General features: G+C 39.1%; 1 protein-coding gene across 1 annotated transcript; it reads right to left on the reverse strand.

The window, feature by feature from the left end:
* Window positions 1-572: 572 nt before the first annotated feature.
* Window positions 573-18,694, reverse strand: LOC142832116 (leukocyte-associated immunoglobulin-like receptor 2). The gene is made up of 3 exons (XM_075942428.1): window positions 18,620-18,694; window positions 10,000-10,329; window positions 573-802 (listed from the first exon to the last, which is right to left on the reverse strand). Exons 1-3 carry the CDS (start codon window positions 18,651-18,653, stop codon window positions 693-695), a joined length of 474 nt encoding a protein of 157 aa, XP_075798543.1. The 5' UTR covers window positions 18,654-18,694; the 3' UTR covers window positions 573-692.
* Window positions 18,695-23,661: the final 4,967 nt, after the last annotated feature.

Genomic DNA, 23,661 nt, shown 5'->3' on the forward strand with positions numbered 1-23,661 from the left:
TTGAACTCACAGAGGGTCACCTGTCTCTGCCTCTTTGTGTTGATATTAAAGCTGTTAACCGTTAGTTTGGAAAATGGTTTTATTTTACAGGTGTTCTCTATCTTAGTGAAGATTATTTTTCTCATTTTCTGTATTTCTTAGTTGTCTATAGTTACCTGAAAACATATACTTTTAGTAAATAAAATCCATTTATATGCATCTCACAAGGATCTTACTTTATTTTAAGGACCAAAGTGGGCAAGAAGTTTAGGGAAGCAACAGGTCTCAGAAGCAAGAAATATTCAAAAAAGAGGTGCAGTGAGATTCAGGACTAGGAAGTTGCATTTAAGCAAATCCTATGGACAGGTACCTGAAGCTGGAGATGGAATGTGATGGTTCATTCAACTCCCTGATGTGAATTGAAGAAAATCAATGTGTAACAGAGTCCATACCCATATATCTCATGGGATATTGTGAGACCTTGGTCTTCTTTTTTATTTATTTATTGAAAATTTTATCCCCCTCCCACTCCCCCCACTCCCCTCCTGCCCTCTCTCCAGTACTAAGAGAAGTCAGGGTGCCCTGCCCTGTGGGAAGTCCAAGGCCCGCCCCCCTCCATCCAGGAGACCTTGGTCTTCTTGCATGTCAAGATTCGCCTAGGTATCATTGACTGTGCCTCCTAGGTTCATGGAATCTAAGATGTGTGAGGACCTTCATTCCTTGTGCCAATATTCTCCAATGATTACTCCCAGGACAAACAAGATTACTCCAGCAAGGGCCATGTGGGTACCATTCCACACCGTGTAACTCTGAAGGGTAAAGACTGAAAGGGAAACAATAATGAGTAGTCAGTTCCTGGTGGGAAAAAAAAAACTCAGACTAAGAATTCTGAAAGAGAGTTATTGCTTCAGTTTTAAGTTAGAAGCCATCATCAGGCATGTCATTTACCCATGGGGAAGCTAATTTAATAGAAAGGGGCCAATTTCACAGTGTCTGCTTGGACTCAGAGAAGAGGAATGAAGGAATGAGGGGTCTTTCCTTCTTTTTGGCTGGCTTTGGCATCCTGAGCCTTCATCTGATGGCCGCACCATTCACAACTCCCTTTGCAATGCTTTATGCCTTGGTTCTGTTTTTCCTTATTCCTGCACCCTTAGATCACTAGGTACATACTCAGGCTCTCACAAAGTAAGCAAGTGGGTTCCAGGGACAGGACCTGCTGTGAAATTCTCACAAGAAATGGAAGAGACTCAGTTCCAAATTGGAAGGCAAAATTAGCCTCTTTTATGCCTCAAATATCACAAAAGAAAATTAAGGAGAAACTATCCTGTTTTACAAGCACACAGTGAGGTTGCAGGGTCTGGTGAAAATAGTCACTAAAGGTAGAAACTGACATGCATTGTATGACCACTGCCATCCCCTGTGTCCAACAATCTGACCTGGCCTTGATAGAGAGGAAGATATTGGAAATCTCAGGGGCTATGGTGTCTTCTTCTCTGTCCATCCAACTCTTTTTAGTCTTGGTTCACTGCAAGTGTTCCATCCCTCTTATGCAACATTTAGTCACACTTTGTAAAGATGTGTCTCCATTTAACCTCATTTCCCTAAGGCATCTTCTGACTGGTTTAATAAAGAGCTGAATGGCAAACAGCTGAAGACAGGTGAGAATTTCTGGCAGAGATAGGTACTCTGGGAAGAAAAGAGTCAGGGGAGATTTGCCAGTCAGATGCAGAGAAGTCAGACTTGAGGTGTTAAAAGGTTGATTCTATAATTACACATTTATTTTTTGTCATGGTCATTATGGAGAAACCTGTAGAAATTACAACTCACTACACTCAAATATAGGTCTCTAGTAAAATGATTTTTTTCATGTGACAACATAAAGCATGCTACAGGTATGCCACATAATACTACATGACAAGCAGTTATAGAAAATTAAATTGCACTTTAAAAGATACACTTAATAAACAGAAAAAAGATAATGAAGACCTCTAGTGATGTGAGATTTCCCTTTTATGCTGTGAATGTGCTTTGTTACTATTGGTTAATGAATAAAGCTACTTTGGCCACCAAAAGGTAGATTAGATCAAGACAGGAATTCCAAGCAGTGATAGAGGAGAATGTAAGCAGAGTCAGAGAGATGCCATGTAGCTGCTGAAGGAGAAAGACATGAGCCACCAGCCAGAAAACTTTACTGGTAAACCACAAGCCTTATGGTAAAATACAAAAGAGTAGGAATTGGTTGATTTAAAATGTAAGAGTTAGTTAATAAGAAGCTCACCTAATAGAATGAGCAGTGTATTAATACAGTTTCTGTGTGATTATTTCTGGCCTGGTAAGTCAGACATGAGCAAGTAGTCTCTGTCTACAGAATGGCACCCAATGAACATTTGGGACTAATGCCCACCACCCACTTCAGATCCAGATGTTTGTGTGCCCACTCAGGGTTGGGAGGAAAGTAACTGAGACTATGCATGTGGCTCAGTGCTCCCTGCCTGGGCAGGTTGTGGGATCAGGTTGGTTAGGAGTCCACAGGTAGGAGAGCATGATAGATCCCCACAGCTATACACAGAGATATTTCCAGGCTGTGCAGTGCACTGCATGGCAGATTTAGCTTTACACAGATAAAATGGGTTTATATGCTACATATTGCTACAGAGAGTTCAGTTGGTGAGGACTTCTCCTACCCAGCAGTCCCACAGCTGGTGGTGAACTACCTCTGCCATGTTGAAAGCCTGAGGGAGGCAAAACCAGCATCCAGAACTGCTGTGAACAAGCTGTTTACCATTTTAAAATGCTCCTGTTCAGAAAATCACTATAGATATACAATAAAACAGATTTGATAAAAGACTCTAAATGGGTCACAGTGTTGGATAAATGTATGTAGGCTTGGGAGAGAGAAAAAGAATGTAGACAGTTAGAAAAAGAAGTAAATGGTTTTCAAAAAGAAAACAAAGTCTTTAAAGAGACAAAGTACAGATAATTATAGATTAAAGGAGAAATGGCCATAAAATAAATATTAAACTTGTAGAAAAAGTAGTAGAGTAAGAAAAATAAGCCACATAAAGATGGAGTATACACAGAGAGTCTTTATTATGTATATTATTGTGTTTTCTTTGAATTTTTGACTGCAGAAAGATATTTCATTGTACAGACTGCTAGGCTAAACCAACATTTATATTTTAAAGGTGTCTTGACTTCAAAATTTTGAACTAAGGATATGTTGCTTTGGAAAACAGGTTCTGATTTTGTTTCCACAAAGGATAGAAAGCTGTGGATTCCTTACTGGCTAATATGGTTTGATCAAACAAGACACCCTGAAGCAATGGCCCAGAAAACCCAACATCCATGCCAGCTTCAGAACTGCTGGCTAAGATGACCCTACCACACAGGACATTCCATAAAACACCTGATTAACAGTGCCCCAGTCAGCAGGAAATAGACTAGAGAACAACACACAAATTTCCTAAATGATTGCTTATAAATGTTTGTTTACATTTAAAGGTATATATGCTTTGAAGATGAATATTTTTGCATTGGGATGACTCTAGATCTATTGATACAAATTTAAGGCCATTTTGTTATATGTATATTTCTATTCTTGTTTGTGTTTGTGCAGCTCATTTAAAATGTAATGTATAATTAAGAAATAGAGGTTAATAGATAGGCATTTATAATAGTCATGTTTGTAGTCATGTTAATTAGGTTTTCTACATGTACAGAGACATATTTCACAAAAGGTGAATGCATGCCATATAAGACGATTGCTTCCTTGAATCTCTTTAAATCTAACAATGGCACAGGAATCCAGTTAGTTTAACAGTATTTCTGACATTTGGTCATTCCTGTAAGGTTAATAGATATATTAAAGTTGGTTGTCTGAAATCCTTAGACTGTTCTCTCTATTCTTATAATGGGATGCTGAAATTGGCTCTCCATTAAATTTTTCTGTCTGGATTTTTATCTCTCTGTAAACCATAAAGAAGGACATGCCTATAAAAATACAGGAATCTTACAGAACACCAAATAGATTGGATCAGAAGAAAACTTTTTGCTACATAATAATCAAAACATGTAGAATAGGGAATAGAGAAAGAATAACATAATCTGCAAAGTAAAAGGCCAAGACATGTAAATGCAGACCTATCTGTCTCTCAGTCATGCCTCCATGTAACCAAAGATACAGAATTATCTCTATTAATTAATTATTAATTATTAATAATAGGATTATCTCTATTAATAGAGACATTAAATGTCTCTATTATGAGCTGGGAGCCATTGTTCAGAGACCCAATTGCACTGAGACTCCACTTGGCACTCACAGAAGATAAAATCTTCAAGGACTGCCCTGTGTACAAACACCAAGATAGATATGATTTGGTAGCCATTTATGTGGCCATGCTGGACCTCCTTGGTTAATTTATGACACAGAAGAGAAGTTCATTGCACACAGAAATGTGACCTCATAGCATCATCTCCAACAACTTGGAATCACCAGTCATTTCTTCTTTTTACTGTTTTTAGAGACCCCCTTTGCTTTCTCTCTGTTGTTCACATGTCCAAGATAACTTGGAGGTCTTAGACGGGTCACTATGATATGAGATCTTCTTCTACTATTTCACTGAAATCTTCTACTGGGTCTTTATCTAATAGTCTGCTTTCCTTTCTTTCTTATTCCATCAAGTCTGGAGACACTTATCAATGGGTGAACCTTCATTTAATACCAAAGGGACAAGGGTCTGTGATCACCTGCTCCTGGATATCTAGGCAGCAGGCATACTCTTTCTATAAGTCCAGTGACTTTCCCTGTTAATCTTTCCTTATATACCTCCAGAGAACTTGGAAGGCCCAACAAGAGAGACCCTAAGTAGAACAAGTTGGTACTAGGTATTGGGTGTTTTTTTTTTCACTCAAAAGATCAGGATTAAAAGCTGAGGTCCCCAGTTAGTTCCCTGGGCAGCTGAGGATAGGGAACCTGAAATGACCCTACCCTAGAGCAATACTGACGAATATATTGCATATCATCCTAGAACTTGCATCTGGCGATGGATGGAGATAGAGACAGAGACCCACACTGGAGCACTGGACTGAGATCCCAAGGTCCCAATGAGGAACAGAAGGACTGAGAACATGAGCAAAGATGTCGGGACCACGAGGAGTGCACCCACCCACTGAGACAGTGGAGATGATCTACTGGGAGCTCACCAAGGCCAGCTGGACTGTTACCAAAAAAAGCATGGGATAAAACTGGACTCTCGGAACATGGCGAACAATGAGGGCTGATGAGACGCCAAGGACAATGGCATGCGGTTTTGATCCTACGCAATGTGCTGGCTTGGTGGGAGCCTAGCCAGTCTGGATGCTCACCTTCCTAGATATGGATGGAGGGAGGAGGACCTAGGACTTACCACAGGGCAGGGAACCCTGACAGCTCTTTGGACTGGAAAGGGAGGGGGAGAGGAATGGGGGAAAGGGGAGAGGGGTGGGAGGAGGGGGAGAAGAGTGGGAAGAGGGGGAGAAGAGTGAGAGGAGGGGGAGAAGAGTGGGAGGAGGGGGAGGAAAATGGGAGGCTGGTGGGAGGAGGTGGAAATTTGTTTTTTTTCTTTTCTTTATTCTCCTTTTATCAATAAAAAAATTTTTAAAAAAGCATGATTTCATACCTTAAATATTGAATTAGATCTTGTCATGATAGTAACCATGAATAGCCATCACAAGTCAACCCCTTGATCACTTGACACACAATCATGACTTCTGGTGGTTTCATTCCTGGACTTAAAGTTCTGGTATTTATAAGAAAGCAGGCTGAGCATGTCATGATGAACAACTCAGTAAACATCACCCCCATGGCCTATGCATCTGCTCCTGCCTTTGGGTTTCTTCCAGGTTTGAGTCCCTGTCCTGACTGTCTATGATGATGAACAATGCTGTGGAAGTATAAGCCAAATAAACCCTTTCCTAGTCAAGTTGCAGTGGTCAATGTGTTTTGCTGCAACAATAGAAATCCTAAGGTAAATTGATACCTTAAGTGGGTTTTCCCCCCAATTTTAAGAGAGATGGATTAGCCTGGCAGTGGTTGTGCATGCCTTTAATCCCAATACCTGGGAGACAGAAACAGGCAGATCTCTATGAGTTTGTGGCCATCCTGGCCTATAAGAGCTAGTTCCAGGGCAAGCATAAAGACAACACAGAGAAACCCTGTCTCAAAAAACTAAGACATACACACACACACACACACACACACACACACACACACACACACACGAGGCGGGGGAGATCTGCATTAAAGGCATATTTTTCTATCTCCAAGATCTGAATTATATGCATTTAGGTTGAAAATCAAGAGCAACCGTCATAGATAGGAATCAGGTTACCAGCAGCATGCACTTATTGAGCACCCACTGTATAACACACATATAATGAGTGGTGCATGGTATTCATAGAAATATGACTATGAACATATTCATTATCCTTGTGTTACCCATGAAGAGTATTAAACTTCTTTGTGCTTTGAGACACCCTACCCCCTGGAATAACCCTTTTAAGGACTCAAAAGTCACACGTGGCTAGCGAAATCTACTGTGGTTCCCACAGATAAGAGAAATAACTTTATTATTGTCATCATATCAGACAACATGTCCACCATTTTTTACAGAATTTTGCAAAGGCTGACAACCAATAAGAAAAGAAACATATAATCCCAGGAAGGAACTCAGTCCCAATGTGATCCTACTGCCTGATGTGTTGCAGAGAACATCTAAGTACTTATTTTACATGTGCCATCTTCCACCCATGCATTCACTCTGCCATTTTACAGGGGATGACACAAAATGGATCCCACCTGTCCTCTCTCACTGAATGGTACCTATTCCCTGACCTTGTTACTGAGGCAGAATCTTCAATGTCTTTAAAAAAATCAGGAACTATCCCTCTATGCTTTTCTTTAAATCTTTGTCCATGTTCAAGTCTTCTATTCCTTCCTTTCATGTATCTTATTGGAAATTTAATTATGTATGTCATATACATGCATATAATATATTTATAGCTAGATATTACATATTATATAAGTAGAGTGTGTAATGATGTTATAATTAACCATAGGCATTTAGTCAGATAATAAATGAACTGAAAACTTTTTATGCCCTAGTGTCATAGTGTCTGCCTTGAGGTTTGGTTCCCTGCATCATTCAAGGTAACCTTTGTGCAGTACTGCTGTCCAGAAGTTGTTTGTTCTATGTACCACGTGGGCATATGTGCAGAAGACTATTAATTCTAAACTGGTGTGAATAACATCTTGTTAATAAAATGGCACAAATGATAGATTTCTCAAAACACAGGTATCATACAACTACATGGACTCTGGATATGTTTCCTAGAGCAATGCCCCATTGTCAAGTGAAACATGGTTATATATTCACATGTAATATAAATAAGTACAGCTAAGGTGCTGTGGATATTGATTAATGAGTTTCACTTTGTGTGCAATATTATATTTAGTATGCAAGAATGAGAACCAGAGTTTAGATGTTCAGAAGTCACAGAAAAAGTCAAGTGGACCTGACCTCCAGCCTCTAATCCAGTGTAGACGAGACATAGACAGAGAACCCTTAGAACAATCTGGCTAGACAGATTAGCCGCATCAGTGAACTGCAGGGTACGAAAGAGACACCTCAATGATGTGTAAAGTGGAGAACAATCAAAAAAGGCATTCAGCATCAATTGTGTACCTATACATAGATGAATGTATATGTCACATGTCAACACATGTGAATATGATGACATGCTCACATCATATACCAATACCTAGGTGTGCACATGCAAAAAGTAAAGAAGAAAATATTAAACAAAATTATATAATATTAACTTCTTTCATATATTTAATATTTAAATATTTAAAGTATGATATTTATATATTAACATATAGATATTTAATACATAATGTTAATATATATTTATTAGATAAATTATTTACTTATATAATTTGTTCCTATACATTTTCTTTGAAGTACCATTTATAAATATCTATCTTAGAATAAATGACATGTGCCTGTATGTAGGCTATAGTAATAAATAACATCTGTTAAATCATATATTATAAATATTAAATAGCATAATATGTTATTTAAAATGGAATAACATATATTATATCCAAGTGTAAAAATACATTATATTGCTGCATCAGTAATATTGCCTATAGGTTTAATTTTAAGATAAATATATTATTCAATAAAATTTAAGTTTCATATCTGAATTCTTAATGCATTTCTGTGAACCACTCATTCTATCTCTCCATTAATGCTCACAAGGGCTGTGTCATTTCTTGTCCCTCACTGTGAGTGTCCAGTTTGACTCACCATTCATTCAGTGCATTTAAAGTGAAAAGTTATTTGTTAATAATATCAAAGACAAGATGGTGATCCAAAATATTCAGCTTGGAAACACATCATGACATGTTCCAACACAATGGCACAGAAGAGAACTCTGCACGTAATAGTATCCTGCTCCCCTCTATCTTTCCTCACCCTTTGTCCCTGTCCAGTGTTCCACCTGCCTGAACTCAGAGCTTAGCCTCACATTAACACAGCCTACATCAGAGAGTCCATGACGACTCAGGACGACAACTCCCCATATGGTTGTGGCCACAGAGTACAGGAAACAATACAGCCAGATAACCAGAGGCAGGAGGAGTGAGAAAAGCTCATTTGCTATCACACAGCACCCCAGTCTGGCCACCTTTCACAGGGCACAGGCTTCTCATGTAACTTTCCTCTAAGAGATTCTTACATCCTAGACAAGCACAGACATTGACAAAGTCCTGTTAGCTGTCTTTGATCCTGAGCTTGAAAAGAAGGTCCTAATCAGCTCCATCCAAAAGAGAATAATGTGTTTAGTGAGGCTCAAACCACAAGAGAACAGCATAGAGGTATGTGCACTGTTGCAGGGACTGCTTCTGTGCTAGGGTCTTCAGAACTTGGTATTTTTGATCAAGAAATTTAATATTCTCCATTTTAAAAATAGAAAGGCCATTGGGATTTGGGGTTCATTCCTTTAATTCCCAAGATCAGAAGATAGAGGAAAGAAGATCTCAGTGAGATTAGACCAGACTGTCTATGTATGAAGTTCAAATACCAGCTTGGATTATATAAAGAGAACCTTTGCTGTTGTTTAAAAAACAGCATAACAAAAGAACAACAACAACAGCAAAATACTATTAATGACATCCTGATCCTCACTCCAAAGCTAAGCATATAATCCCTATTAAAATACTACCCAAAAATAGGCAGACCTTATGGGGACAGCTTTATAGACCTCTTCTCTATACTAAGAAGTGATCCAAAAGAGGTAACTTGCCAATCACTCAATCCCATACCCTGAGAAAGGCCTGAAATAACAAGACAGGAAAAAGAGGAAGTCGGACAGATCCCCTTTCAACACCTGCTACTGTGGGTTGGTCTTTCCTTACTTTTGTCACTCATTCACTTTGTTTGTCATCACAGAATCAACACTGCGAAAGACCTGGGAAAATATGGAGGTGCAGTAGAAGTTTTTCCTGGTCCCTGACTCCTGACTAAACAGAGACCATTACATATGAAGATACCCCCGAAATAATAGTCCAGGCCTGCCCACCAGCCCTCCCTGGACCACATGACTTGCCTAGCGACAGGAGATTACAGCAGAGGAGATATCTTTCTGTAGTCACCACAGGCTCAGACTCAGTGGAAGGAAAGAATAACTCAGCATGACCAATGAAAAGAGCAACTTGAAATGAGTCACCCCACCATTGTGAGAATCACTCCTTCCCCAGTAATTAGGGACAGATTTGTACCCTAACACCCAATTTGTACCTGCATCTAGGTCACTCTTTGTGTCTGCTAAATCTAAATTTCCAGTGACCTGGGACATATGGGCAGAGGGTACCTTTGCTGAGAGAGGTGAGAAAATAAGGTTTGGGGCTAAGAAAAAAAACATAGGAAATAAGGAAGGGAATAGTAGCTAGGGTTAGAGTCCACAGACCTAGGAACAAACCTGGGGTCTCTGGTGAACCTGGGTTAGGAGACTTGGTAACATCTTCACTGGTCACCTTCAGCTCCAGGGTCTCACTGTGTAGGGACCAATTGGGCTCTTTCTTATAGACACAGCAATAAATCCCAGCAGTGCTTTCATTCACTGGGCCAAGGTGGAATCTTGCCTCTGTAATTGAAGACCCAATATTCTCTTTATCCATGACTTTGTGACCTTTCTTCTCCAGACAAAATATATCATATCCACTAGGGTTTGAGCACACAAAAGCTACAAAATGCCCTTGGCGTATCACAAGGCCTGGTTCAGCTAAGATGGAAGGTCTGGGAAGAGATCCTAGGAGAGAGATAACAGAATGTCATTGTACACAGTCAGGACATTGCTAGAATGCAGAACCAACTTTGACACACCATTCCATATTCTTACCAAGTTTAAAGTTCTCCAGATATGATCAAAGTGCAACTTTATAACATTTTGACTTTCTCCATGAATTTTAATTCTCATCATATGACAATGAGGAAGCTAAGTCTGGACACTTGTTGGGTCTAGCAAGGATCCATCCAAGGAAATCTCAGAATATCCTAGGCTGTACACATCTGCTACAGAGCCTGCTGCCTCCATGTTCATTCCAAGTATATCTGCCTTTTCTAACTACAGGCCTGTTATTGGGCCACTAAATGTCCATCTTCTTCAAACTCTCTGGATGTAAGATCACACCCCCCATAAGAGACAAATTTAAAATATTCACACTTTTCTATGTTCAAAGTGATATGTAGGTGTACATTGTGGAACAACTGGATCAGACTCATACATTGGATCACATCATTAACTTGGCTTTTGTTGTGAGGATAACTAACTTTGATTAGTGACTATCCTGCTCTTACAGTTTCTTATCCCATAAATGCATGGTTGCTAGCCATAATGCACAATTGGCTTCCTGCCCATTCATTTGTAAATGAGATTTTGATGTGGGATTTCCCTCTGTATGCTATGATTACTGGCAGTGTGCTGCTGCTCCTTTAAGAGAGGTTTTCCTGACTCAGCAGCAGCAGAAAAAATCCACGAGGCTTGGAAATGCCAGCTTTCTAGACTGTTCTGCCAGCACGACCTCTGGCTCTTTCAGGAGACTGAATATTTAAATGGAGTTTGTAAGCAGCATGCTACAAACTGCTTACTGGCTCAACATGGACTGGCTACATACTCGGAACTGGGGCAATGTGCACTGCTTGCAGAGGTGGTGAATGGACTCCTCCACTATGTTGAACTGTGCAGAACAAGCAGAAAGTACCATGTATACCCTAGCAATGGTGCAGCTTAGATTCTTAAGAAGTGCTTGCATTTTTAGAAGCACTTCTGGTCAGAAAGTAATTACAAATATGCAACAAAGACAAATCCAGATGGAAAAGACCTCTAAATAAGTCACACTGTTGGATAAATGGACATAGGCTTGGGAATGAGAAGGAAAAGAGTATAGAGAGTTATAAAAATAAATGTGTTAAAAATAAAACAGTCTTTAAAGAGACAGAGTAACTACTGAGAACCCAAGATCAATGGCAATGGGTTTTTGATCCTACTGCATGTACTGGCTTTGTGGGAGCCTAGGCAGTTTGGATGTTCACCTTACTAGACCTGGATGGAGGTGGGTGGTCCTTGGATTTCCCACAGGGCAGGGAACCCTGATTGCTCTTTGGGATGACGAGGGAGGGGGAATTGATTGGGGGAGGGGGAGGGAAATGGGAAGCGGTGGTGGGGAAGAGACAGAAATCTTTAATAAATAAATAAATTAAAAAATAAAAAAAGAGACAGAGTAAGAATAAACCACCTAAAGATGAAATGTACAAAGATAGTCTGGATAATAATATTATGCATATTATTGTGTTTTCTTTGAATTTTTTGACTGTGAAGGAGCTAAGAAACCAACATATAAATTTTAAAGGTATCTTGAATACACAATATGGGTCTAATAATATGCTGCTTTGGAAAAGAGGTTCTTCTTTTGTTCCCACAGAGAATAAGAACCTGTGGCTTCTTTCCAGGCTAATGTGGTTTGATGGACCAAGACCCTCTGAAAGGTCACCTTGAATAACCCCCAAAATTACATCACTCCACAAAAAGCAGGAAGCAGTTTGGAGAGAAATACTACACCCATATTCCCAAATATTGTTTATAATTTTTTGTTTACATTTAAAGGGGGATATGCTATAGAGATTTGCATTGGTATGGATCTTGGTTTATTGATACAAATTTAAGGCTAATTTTGTTATATGTATATTTTTGCTCTTGATGAAGGTATTGTGTTTGTGCAGCTTATTTAAAAATGTAATGTATAATTAAGAAATATAGGTTAATAGATAATCTCTATAATAGTCAAGCTTGGAGTCATGTTAGGTTTTCTAGATATATAGATATATTTCAGTTAAAAAATATTTTTCAAACCTTTCAAAAACTATGGAATATGTCATTTAAAGTGTTTTAAGAACTTAGGACATTTTATGACAAGAGATACAGCTGCTACTGGAAGCCCCAGCTTCTTCAAGAGGAAGATGGGCATCAAAAGGCTTCTTATTGAGTTTGTTAGCCATTTAGGCAAGAAACTGCTCTTTCCTGAACTGCTTGATGGTATGTTATGTGAACTGTAAACACAGGATCCACAGAGAAATGACTAATGAACTGGCCTAAAGGAGTGATAATCCTTTGGGGTTCCTGCTTCATGAAAGAGTCTGAGAGACATTCGGCAGGATATAGAAAAAAGTGAGTGACAAATTGCCAATATAGGATGTACTGTCTTTGAAATTTCTTGCTTTATGGGAAAGTCTACTGGATACTATGGGCCTGTAGGCTGAAGATGGGTGCCCATAAATTACAGAAGAATTTTAGGTGACTGTCCATGTAGCGAGATGTCTCTGTCAATTCTCAAGTTTTGGATGTTGCTTACAATGAACTTATTATTTACTTAGGTAATATTTTATTCTTCTGGATTCTTTGATGGAGTTGAAGAATTTATAGTTATAGTTTTCCTTAGTTTTGATAAAAATAAAATATATATAAATATTGTAACTGCAATTCTTGCTTAATAACTGTTTTGTTATATGCAATTTTACTATGCTAAAGTTAAAAATTTCCTTTTTATTTAAATAGAAAAGGGGAAGTGATGTGGGATTTCCTTCTATATGCTGTGATTACCATTAATGAATAAAAAACTGCTCTGGACCTATAGCATGGCAGAACTTAGATAGATAGGGAAAACTAAATTGAATTCTTGGAGAAATAAAGGCAGAGTCAAAGAGAATCCATGTAGTCCCACTGGAGACAGACACTGGAACTTTACAGGTAAGTCACAGCCATACGGCCATACACAGATTAATAAAAATGAGTTAAATTAAGATGTAAGAGTTAGTCAATGAGAAGTTAGAGCTAATGGGCCAATCTGTGATCTAAATAATAGTTTATGTGTGATTATTTTGGGGATGAGCAGCAGGGATCCCGTGAGCAGACTTCCTCTTACAACAAGATTTTGTGCCCCTAAACCAATATTTCCTATTTCTTTCTCCTTCTTTCACTCATTTTCCAGCCATTTTTAATATCTTAGTCATCTCTTAGGGATGCCTTCTTTTTTCATGGTTTAATTTGCATGAGAAAGACAATTTCTTCCATTTGGACATAAACTATGAGAGGGAAGACTGATATAGAAAGGGAAATCATCTGACTATAATGGATGTTAGAGGTGAGGATAGAAATCTCAAGTGACAGGCTGTATCAGAGGTGTACTCCCTGAGATGACATGGGAAGAGATACTTTCACTAAGACCTGACAGACAGAAATTAATTTTCCACAGTTTGCAAACCTGGCTATGGAGAGTCAGTCATTTATAAAACACTGTGTAAAATATCACTCACGGGACACAGAACTTTAACTAGATAAGAAGCAGTTTAGGAGATGAACTCTGTGACATCCTGTAGATAATAAACACAAAGCCTACTGTTTTTCAGAGTCGCTGAGAGCTGAGTTTCAGAGCTGTCCAAAAAGGAAAATATGTGGGGTAAATCATATGCTAATTGTATTCATTTCATCATTCTGAAATATATGTTTAATTCAAAATACTAAGCACAACGTGACAAATACATGAAATTTTCTCATTTTAAAAATTAAATTAAAAATCATCCTGTGAGATAACCCAGGATTGAAAGGGAACCTGGAGTCTTTAAGAAAACAAAAGAGTTTAAGAACATAGAGATAAATAAATCTAACAGGACAAAGGAGCCTGGATGTAGCTGAAGTAAGCCCAAGTCACCAGATATGAGAAGCACATGGGTCTGATTTTGTGTCCAGATAAACTGTGAAGTCAGAGCCACATTCCATCTCCAGGCCCAACTGAACTTGCTCTTCCAGTGCACCAGCCAAGACTAGGACACATGGCTCTCAATCTTCATCAAAGAGCTTCTTTGGTAGCACATGGAGAGCATTACAGCAAGCTTCAGCTGGTCAAAATGCAGAAAATAGATGCTAATGGGGCCCATCCCTAGTGGTTATATCTACAGTATAATTCTATAGCTAGGGCTAATGGAACATCACAGAAGATGGAACAAAAAGATTATAAAAACCAGAGAACCAGGAAATCTTCTGTGAGAGTGTATTTTCCAGATATGATCAGAAAGCTACAGCCATGGTTCCTAAACAATATAAATAAATAATATAGCTTTGAACAAAGACAACACCAATTGATATCCTAGTTTGGTAAAGAAAATCTCACAGGGCTGCTAGATGAAGAGCTACAAGTATTAAATATCTGTTGAGAGAGGGAGAATAAGTGTTCACCAGGAGTTAGTCCTTTAATTGGTAATCCAAAACCAAGTGGCCAGCAGGAACAAATGTGGAAGGTAGGAGCTTTAAAAAAAGCTAGCAGAAATTTATACAATGAGTAAGAAAGATTTGAGGCTGGGAATGGTTTTATGTGCATTTAATCCCAACAGTCAAAAGACAGAAGCAGGCCAACCTCTGTGAATTCTATACCGACCTGCTGTATGTAGTAAGTTCCAGGCTAATCAGGAATATACAGTGAGAATCTGTATTAGAACAAAAGACTTAAATAACTAACAGATGTAAGAATTTAGTAGCGGGAATGAACAGGACCCAGTGATATATTGTTCATAAGAAGATGGAGAAGTAGAACAAGTGCAACTTCTCATGGTCCTACTTTGTGGGTAGTCAAGGCCTTGCTAAGAGGACACTAAAATTGCTCTGGGATGTGGGGAGAAATGTTTCACATATAGTTTTGGTCATTCTGAAGAGTCATCCTGCAGACAGCCTGTCATAGAGATAGATCATCACCACATTTTTCACACATGGAATCCAGTAGATAAGAGACAGAAGCAATGCAACTGTGTTGAACAGATAAAGAGATAAAGAAAATATGGTTCACACACATGTCATACTGGTCAGCCTTCAGAAAGAAAATACTGTTGTTGGTGTTAACCAGAGTATATCTGGAGGAAGTTAAGGGAAATATACCAGTCACAGAATGATAAATACCACAGGGTCTCACTTATTTATAGAATAAGGGCATTCGTGTCAGGGATTTAAAAAGTGAGGGTAGAATGTTTATCAGAGACAAAGAAGATGGGAGAAATGCATTTCTCAAGATCTACCATGGGTGACAGTGAAAGATTGTTTCTTTAAAATTTCCAACAATGGTAGATATGTAACATTTTCGCACCTAAAATATGATGAGTATCAGGTGTGACAGACATGAAACTTAGCCTAATTTAATCACAAAAGGGTGTAAAAACACATCAAAGTAGAGTGTTGCATGACATAAATATAAACCTTTTAATTTGTTAATTAAAAACATTTTTAAACAAGAAATCCAAGGAAAACAGGTAAAAAAGATGAATGAAGGTTACTTATCTGGGGATATTTATAATGGCAGGAAATACTCAAGGGTCCCCCCTCCGGACCTCCCAGGTGCACATGATCCTCTCAAAATCTGCCCATGGCTTCAGAAGCAATGAAGACATGACTCACCTTCCTGAGTCTTAATTATCTGTCCCAGGCAAAGCACTTAAAGAGAAATCTCAGTGAGAAAGACATTCTACCACATGGTTTACTTAGAGATGAGACTCTAGGAAGAACTAAATGTAGGTAGGGAGCATCCAGCTTCCCATGGTTACCCAGCTATTCCTCTTCCATGTCAATGCCATAGTATAATTTTCCTTTTCACTCAGAAATAACTCTAAGATAACCTGAAGGCCAGAGATAGAGACATAGACTCAAAATCCCAGCTCCCCAGCTGGTCTACATATTGAATTATTAATTGGCTTACAAAGCAAATTCATAGTCAACCGAATATCTTAATGAGACCATGTCTTAATCCAAAAGTAAAATGATGACCAGTATGAAGGGTAAAGAGGTTAACAAGCTCCCAGTTATAGCTGAGAGGCTATTGACAGTTGATGGCTTCTGAGGAGAAAGATTTAGTTTTCTTTAAGAATATGGCCTCCAGTAGGTTGACCATGCTCCTGTAGTTAGCCCTACACCCTTGAGTATACAGGTAACACAAATTAGTGCATTGGTTTATTTTTTTCAAGACACAAATTTGAGAGAAGTACGGTGTGTTTCTGGAGTTAGGGGCAGATTGGGAGTTAGTAGGCACAAAACTCATTGAGTGAAATCCTGAAGTTCTCAAAAAGTATTTCAGATGTCTTTGATAATGAAGAATTTGTATAGCATTATGCCCACAGATCAATTTATGAACCAGTCCTGATCTGAGAAGCTTCTACTTACGGTAGATGGAGATTAACACAAAGACCTATAATTGATCAAGGTGTAGAGAATAAGAGACTGCAACATACTTGGCTTTAAAGGGAACATACAAAAAACATATCTCCTCCTGCAAAGACTCTGGGATCGTTTCAGAAGAGAGGGTAAAATAATTGTAAGAGACAGAGACAGTTGATGACTTGGGGACCATGGGGTCTTATGAACACAAGGCCAACTGTACATATGAACTCACAGTGGTTGTGACAGCATGTACAAGATTTGCACAAGCACAAGCTAGACAAAACATCAGATTTGAAAGGAAAATTAAGAACACACTACCCTCTTTAACCTAGGAGCTATTGGTAGTTACTGCATTCTGGGAGAAGTGGAGTCAATTTACTTTTAGACTGTAGACACTGGAGTTGGGCATATGACACATGTATTTAATGCCTTTACTTGGGAGGCAGAGGCAGGGGGAGTTTTAGGCCAGCCTGGTCTACTTTGTAATTTTCAGGACAGCCAGTGATATATAGTGAGGCAGTGTCTTGAAAAATACCAAACAAATAAACAAGCAAACAAATATACCTCATCACAAGTCAACCGTATGCCAGTGCTAGATCACACATCCAAGAATATATGGGCATCAAAAATTGGTCATAATGGTCTTACAAAAATAGACACAAAGTTGAGGTATTAGGAAATTAGAATAGATCTTGGAAGAGTTACAACTGAGTAATGTAAGCAACTCTCAAAAAGCTAATAATTGTGTTTAGAAAAAGAATCAAATACAGTGATCCAAAACCAAGCACTGGGCTGAGCTTCTGGACTTCAGTGAAGAGAGAGAGGAAGGATCATATGAGCAAGGGTCATCAAAATCATGATGGGGAAAAACACAGAGACAGCTAACCTGAGATAATTGGAGCTCCTGGACTATGGACTGACAGCTGGGGAACCTGCATGGGCCTGATCTTGGCACTCTGAATGAGAGTGACAGTTATTTGGGTGGATCTGTTTGTGGGGGCCATGCCAATGAGACCAGGACTTATCCTGCGTGCATCAACTGACTTTTCTTTTTTTTTTTTTTGGTTTTTTTCGAGACAGGGTTTCTCTGTAGCTTTTGGAGCCTGTCCTGGAACTAGCTCTTGTAGACCAGGCTGGCCTCGAACTCTCAGAGATCCGCCTGCCTCTGCCTCCCGAGTGCTGGGATTAAAGGCGTGAGCCACCACCGCCCGGCATCAACTGACTTTTATAACTCCATTCCCTATAGTGATATACCTTGCTCAGCCTGGATACCCAGGAGAGGGGCTTGGTCCTGCCTCAAGTTGGTATGCCAGACATTGTTGAGCCCCTAAGGGAGGCCTTATGCCCTCCAAGGAGTGGATGGGGGTAAAATCAGGAAGGTGCAGGTCAGAGAGAGGGAAGGAGACGTATCTGGAATTGGTATGTAAGATGAAAAAAATTAAATTAAAATTAACAAAAGAAAATTATTTCTTAGAAAGGGTACCCTTTAATGCATAACACCTGTGAACATAAAAATAAAGAGAACCAAGATGAAGAGGATAAAATTCTGTAGTAGCATGCTTACCTAGCAGGCATTAGAACCTGAATTCCACTTCCAAAACACAGAAAATAAATGTCTCCAAGTCATTTTCCCTTCCATACATGCTCTTTCTAATTCCTTTCAAAGCTGAACTTTGCTGCACATCCCATTCCTATTCCTATCAATAATTCTGCATAAATATCTTCAAAATAGGGAGAGACTCTCCTCCCAGGAAGATTCAGAAACTGTTAGACCAGTTTCAGGCTCAAGTCAGGAATAGACTCCCTTTCCCAAACTACCTACCCAGCCTTCATTTCTTCCAAGACTCACCAAGGGCCAGCATGGTGTCAGGATGAAGTGACATGACTCAGGCTTCAACAGCCTGTCCAGGTTTGAAGCTGAAGCCTAGCAGTGAAAATAAGAGACAGGATGTGTGAACCAGGGCTTATTACAAGATTTCTTTATCAGTTTCCTCACACAAAGAGGAAGAGGTTTCTCCTCTGACTTTCCACTCTTTCTCCTAGTGACCCTGAGAGAAGGTGTCAGATTCTAAAAGATATGTCAGGTCACTGAGCTTAGGTGTAACTGAGCTTATTCCTCAGTATGTTTGTCTCTGTAAATATGAGAGACAGAGAAGAATAAGATTATACCTGTCATCCTAATTGTAAAAAGTGATGGCCATCTATCTTCAGGAAACACATTTTAACAACCAAAGTTCATATTTCCTTGTGTTTAAAACAAGAATCATAAAGTATCCCCTAAGTGTATAATGTTATGTATGATCTTGATAAGAACTCAACCGGATATTTCACATGTTAAATGTGTTCTGCTACTGAAAATGGCTTTCACTTTTAAACAATATTGAGTTATTTAAGTGTGTGTGTGTGTGTGTGTGTGTGTGTGTGTGTGTATGACACAGTGTGTGGGGGAGTTGTGGGGGTGTTCAGAGAACAAATTGCAGGTGTCATTTCTCTTCTTCTACTAAATAAGTTTCAGAGATAAAGCTCAGGTTGTCAGGCTTCGAAGTAAGCATTTTTACCCAGGGAGCCATCTCATTTACCCAGATGATGCTTTTAAAGATAACAATTGTTTTCAGAGCTGGAGAGAATAGATCCTTTTATACTGTTAACAGGAATGCTGGGGCTCAACTGTTCTGAGGAAAACTGTCTCTGAGCAAATGGGCCAAATCATTTGGAGGGAGCTGAGGCCCTCCCTCTCTATCACTAATGGAACAAAGAGTTGAAAGAAGAGGTAAAAGAAAAGGGCTCTTCCTCTATGGAAATAGCATGAAGAATTCAGAAACAAAAAAAAATAGAATCTAAATAAGAGGATAAAAGAAGTATTGAAGTAAGATATCGGCACTCATGGAATAATTGCAACATTATTCACAAGAGCTACGATGGGGAAATAATTCCAAATAATGAGTGAAGAAAATGTGATGTATACACATTAGAATAAAGAAGATAATGATGATACTGTGTATCTTCCTTAGAATTTCTATTGATGTGACAAAACACAATGACAAAAATGCAAGTTGGAGAGGAAAGGGTTTATTTCTCTTACACTTCTACATTGCTATTCACCACTGAAGGAAGTTAGGACAGGAAATGAAACAGGTAGAATCCTGGAGACTGAAGCTGATGCAGAGGCCACGAAAGGGAATTTCTTACTGACTTGCTTCCCCTTACTTGCTCATCCTGCGTTCTTATATAACCCAGGACCACCAGCCTGGGGATGGCCCTCCCCATTGATCACTGAGAAAATGCCTTACTTCTGGATCTCATGAAGGCATTTCCTTATATGAGGTTCCTCCATCTCTGCTGGCTCCAGTTTATGTCAAGTAGACACACAAAACCAGCTAGTACACCTCAGTGAAAAATAGTATGGCTAGAACTTCAAGAAAAGACTTGACTCAGTGAAACAAAGAATTCCGGAAGAGACAGATTGTTCCCTTTATCTGAGGTGTGCTAAGTAGTCATATTCAAACCAGAAATGCTGCCCTATTCCTGCAGTTCATGCACTTGGGAGGATGAGGCAGGAGGATTACCATGTGTGCAAGGCCTATCAGCAATGTATCGTGAGTTCTGAGCTAGCCTGGGCTTATAATATCTGTCTCTGAAACTATAAAATAGACAATGAAGTCAAATTCATAAAAACAAAGCTTGAAATGTTGGTGACAAAAAGAAAGAAATGGGAAAGTTATTTTTCAGTAAGCCAAAATTTTAGTCAACTAATAGAATAACTCTAAGACAGTATAACACCTATAGTCAAGAATACTGAACTGCATGGTTAATATATTAGGAAAACAGATTTCATTGTTTATTCTGTCTTATAAAGGGTTTCAATTGCTGTTATAATGTACCAGGAGCAAAAATAACTTGGGAAAAAAAAGTGTGTTGCATTTGAATCTCCTGAGTAATGCTATCGCTAAGGGAAGTCAGGTCAGAAACTCAAGGCAGGATCCTGGAAGCAGGAATTGAAGTAGGGTACATGAAGTAATTCCTCTTACTGGCTTCCTACTCACGGCTTTCTCAGTCTTCTTTCTTATACAGTCTAGGCCCTCCATACCAGAAGATGCACCACCCACTATGAGGTAGGCCAACCCATACCCATCATTAATCAAGAAAATACCCCCAAAGCCTTGGCCGCAGCCCACAGGTTAATCTGATAGGGGCATTTTAAAATTGAGATTACCTCTTCCCACATAACTGTGACTTGTGTCAAGTTTATAAAAAATGATCAGTTCAATCTTTCCCACATCCCTCTCCCTTCTCCTCTTTATTGTTTCTCTTTCCCCCTCCCTATATTCTTGAAGTGCCATTGAAACAAGAGTGAGGAAGAATAACATAAACAAAATTCTAAAGGGACTGACTGAATAGACAAGAGACAAACCTAGGTGTGTATATGTTGTGTATAATGTAGGTTCCATATATGACAGAAAACACAGATTGTCTGTCTTTCTGGGTTTGATTTATTTTATTTATTATAATAAACTCCAGAGCCATCTTTTTCCCTGAGAGTGATGTTCGTATCTTAGATGTCCTGAAGTAGACACAGACTTGAAGAGCAACAGGGTGCAGTACTTCCATACCTCAGCCATAATCCACTCTTGTTGAAACCTCCTATATGTGAATCAAGCCTACTGGCCCATAACATATAAGATTGGTGATACAAAGGTACTCACCTGAGTTTTGTCATCCCTCTTCTCCCCCAATTCCTCCTGAGTGGACAAGCAGGTAGTCTACATGCCCAAGGCTAGTACCCACCACATGAAGGCTCCAACTAACACTGTCTTTACTATAACTTGTTCTACATACTGCATTTCTAATGCCTTTTGGAATTTCATTAATTTTCATTACTAAATGTAATTCTAGTGTTTAAATAAAACAACTTTTCTTTGTTCATCTCTTTCTTTATGAATAGTGGGAGTCAAGCTTCACCTGGCCAGTAGGAATCCTTTTTGGGAGATAAATAAATAGCAGGGAGGGTATCATGGGTGTCATGCATATTTAATCCTGATGTCACAACTCTGGAGGCAAATATAAGACTCTGGTCAGTGAGAAGTTCCTTAATGACTCATCTGACACGTTTATGCTACCCATAGGGGCTGAAAAGTTGTTCAGTGGTTAGGTATGATTATTGCTCTTACAGGGAACCCATGTTGTTTGGCCCACAGCTGTCTGTAACCCTAGCTCTGGGGGATTCAACATCATTCTTTATTGACTTCCACAGAAAAGGTATACAAACAGGCTCTTCCAGGGTACCAGCTCCTCAGACCTCCTCAGGGCACAGCTGAGACATTATAGCCAGTGAAGGAAAAATCTAAGAGTGAAGAAATGAGTAAGCTCACACACACTTTGTCCTCAGCATTTCTTTTTATTGTTCTCTTTCTTCCTCCTGTTCCTCCTCCTCCTTCTGCTTTTCTTCTTCTTTCTTCTTCTTCTTCTTCTTCTTCTTCTTCTTCTTCTTCTTCTTCTTCTTCTTCTTCTTCTTCTTCTTCTTCTTCTTCTTCTTCTTCTTCTTCTTCTTCTTCTAGTCCTAATTGTCTATAATTCCTTATTTTGAATTCTCTTCAAGGAGGGAGGGGGAGGGAGGAGAGTGAGTAGGGGAGGGGGCGGGAATTGCGAGGAGGGAGGTGTAAATATTTGAATGGAAAAACAATAAATAAATAAATAAAGGCTGAATAATTATTGCATGATCTTGTGGCTTGTAGTAGTATACACACACACAAACAAACAAACAAATTCTTTAAAATTAAATATCTTAAAATTTCCTTTAAAACACTATAACACAAATATTAAAGGAACTAAACTATATTGGATTCCTCTACAAGTAACATCGGTTAGGTCTTTGACCTCTTGAAGTGTAAGTCAATAAATTTGCCTTATTCTAAACCCCTGCATTCATGATAATTCATGCAAGATTTGGTGGGGGAGTGAAGTCACTCACTGAAGAACGACATGCATGACTCTATTTACATTTCAATAACAGCAAGACACAAGAGAAAAGATGAAATCACTTTGTCTTGTTCAGCTCTTGTTGTAATAACATACCTCAGCTAAGTGAACATAACAGACAAAGAATTTATTTTAGCTCCCAGTTCAAGGTACAATCCATTATGGTAATCAAGTCACAGTGGCAGGAGCTTGAGGTACTGGTTACATTGCCTTCACAATCAGAAAAGAGTGTGATGGATGCTTGCTGCAACCCAACTAGCTCTTAGTTTAGTCCAGGATTCCATCCAGGAAATAAAGACACCATGGTTCTACACACCTCAGTGAACCAAAACCGAGTAATTCCTCACAGCCATTACCAGAGGCTTCTCTCCTAGGTGATATGTGATTCTTTCCAGTAGATAACACTAAACATCACAACCTTGTGTGGTTATTCAATACCTTGGAGTGGGCTACGTTTATGTCTTTGTTATGCAGTCATTTTTACTGCATGATGCACTTATACTCATGAGAATACATAAAGTCTTTTGTTCTATTTGTTCACCACTGTAGCATGAGTTATGGCTTGGAAAGTGACTGACTCCTCTATCTTGTCAGGTTGTAAGAGCACTGGAATTTCACCTACAGCCAGCATGCATTTGGCTATCCTGGGTACGCTCATAAACGATTCAGAATGAAGGTCATAACCAGAAACATCAAATTTCCCTTCCTGACTGCTACAGAGATTTGGACTCTGATGGAGGCATGGGCATAGTGATGAGCTACTGCTTCCTTTTCTGCTCACGGAGAATTGAGTCTGGGAAGCCGTAGGGGCAGACCTGTGTCCCAGCTATGCCAACACCAATAAGGAACCTTTTACAGGGTTAATATTGAGCCAAATGTTTCTGTATTGGATGTGACTGAGGTTTTAGAAATGTT

The sequence above is a fragment of the Microtus pennsylvanicus genome, chromosome 1, assembly GCF_037038515.1.
Source record: "Microtus pennsylvanicus isolate mMicPen1 chromosome 1, mMicPen1.hap1, whole genome shotgun sequence".
Taxonomy (NCBI): Eukaryota; Metazoa; Chordata; class Mammalia; order Rodentia; family Cricetidae; genus Microtus; species Microtus pennsylvanicus.

Excerpts from the sequence above, each read along its gene's own strand:
- LOC142832116 (XM_075942428.1), bottom strand. The coding sequence starts at position 18,653 with ATGTCACTTCATCCTGACACCATGCTGGCCCTTG. Across the intron at positions 10,330-18,619 it reads TGACACCATGCTGGCCCTTG|GATCTCTTCCCAGACCTTCC; the intron begins GTGAGTCTTGGA and ends TCTCTCTCCTAG. Across the intron at positions 803-9,999 it reads AGGTTCACCAGAGACCCCAG|TCTTTACCCTTCAGAGTTAC; the intron begins GTTTGTTCCTAG and ends TTTCCCTTTCAG.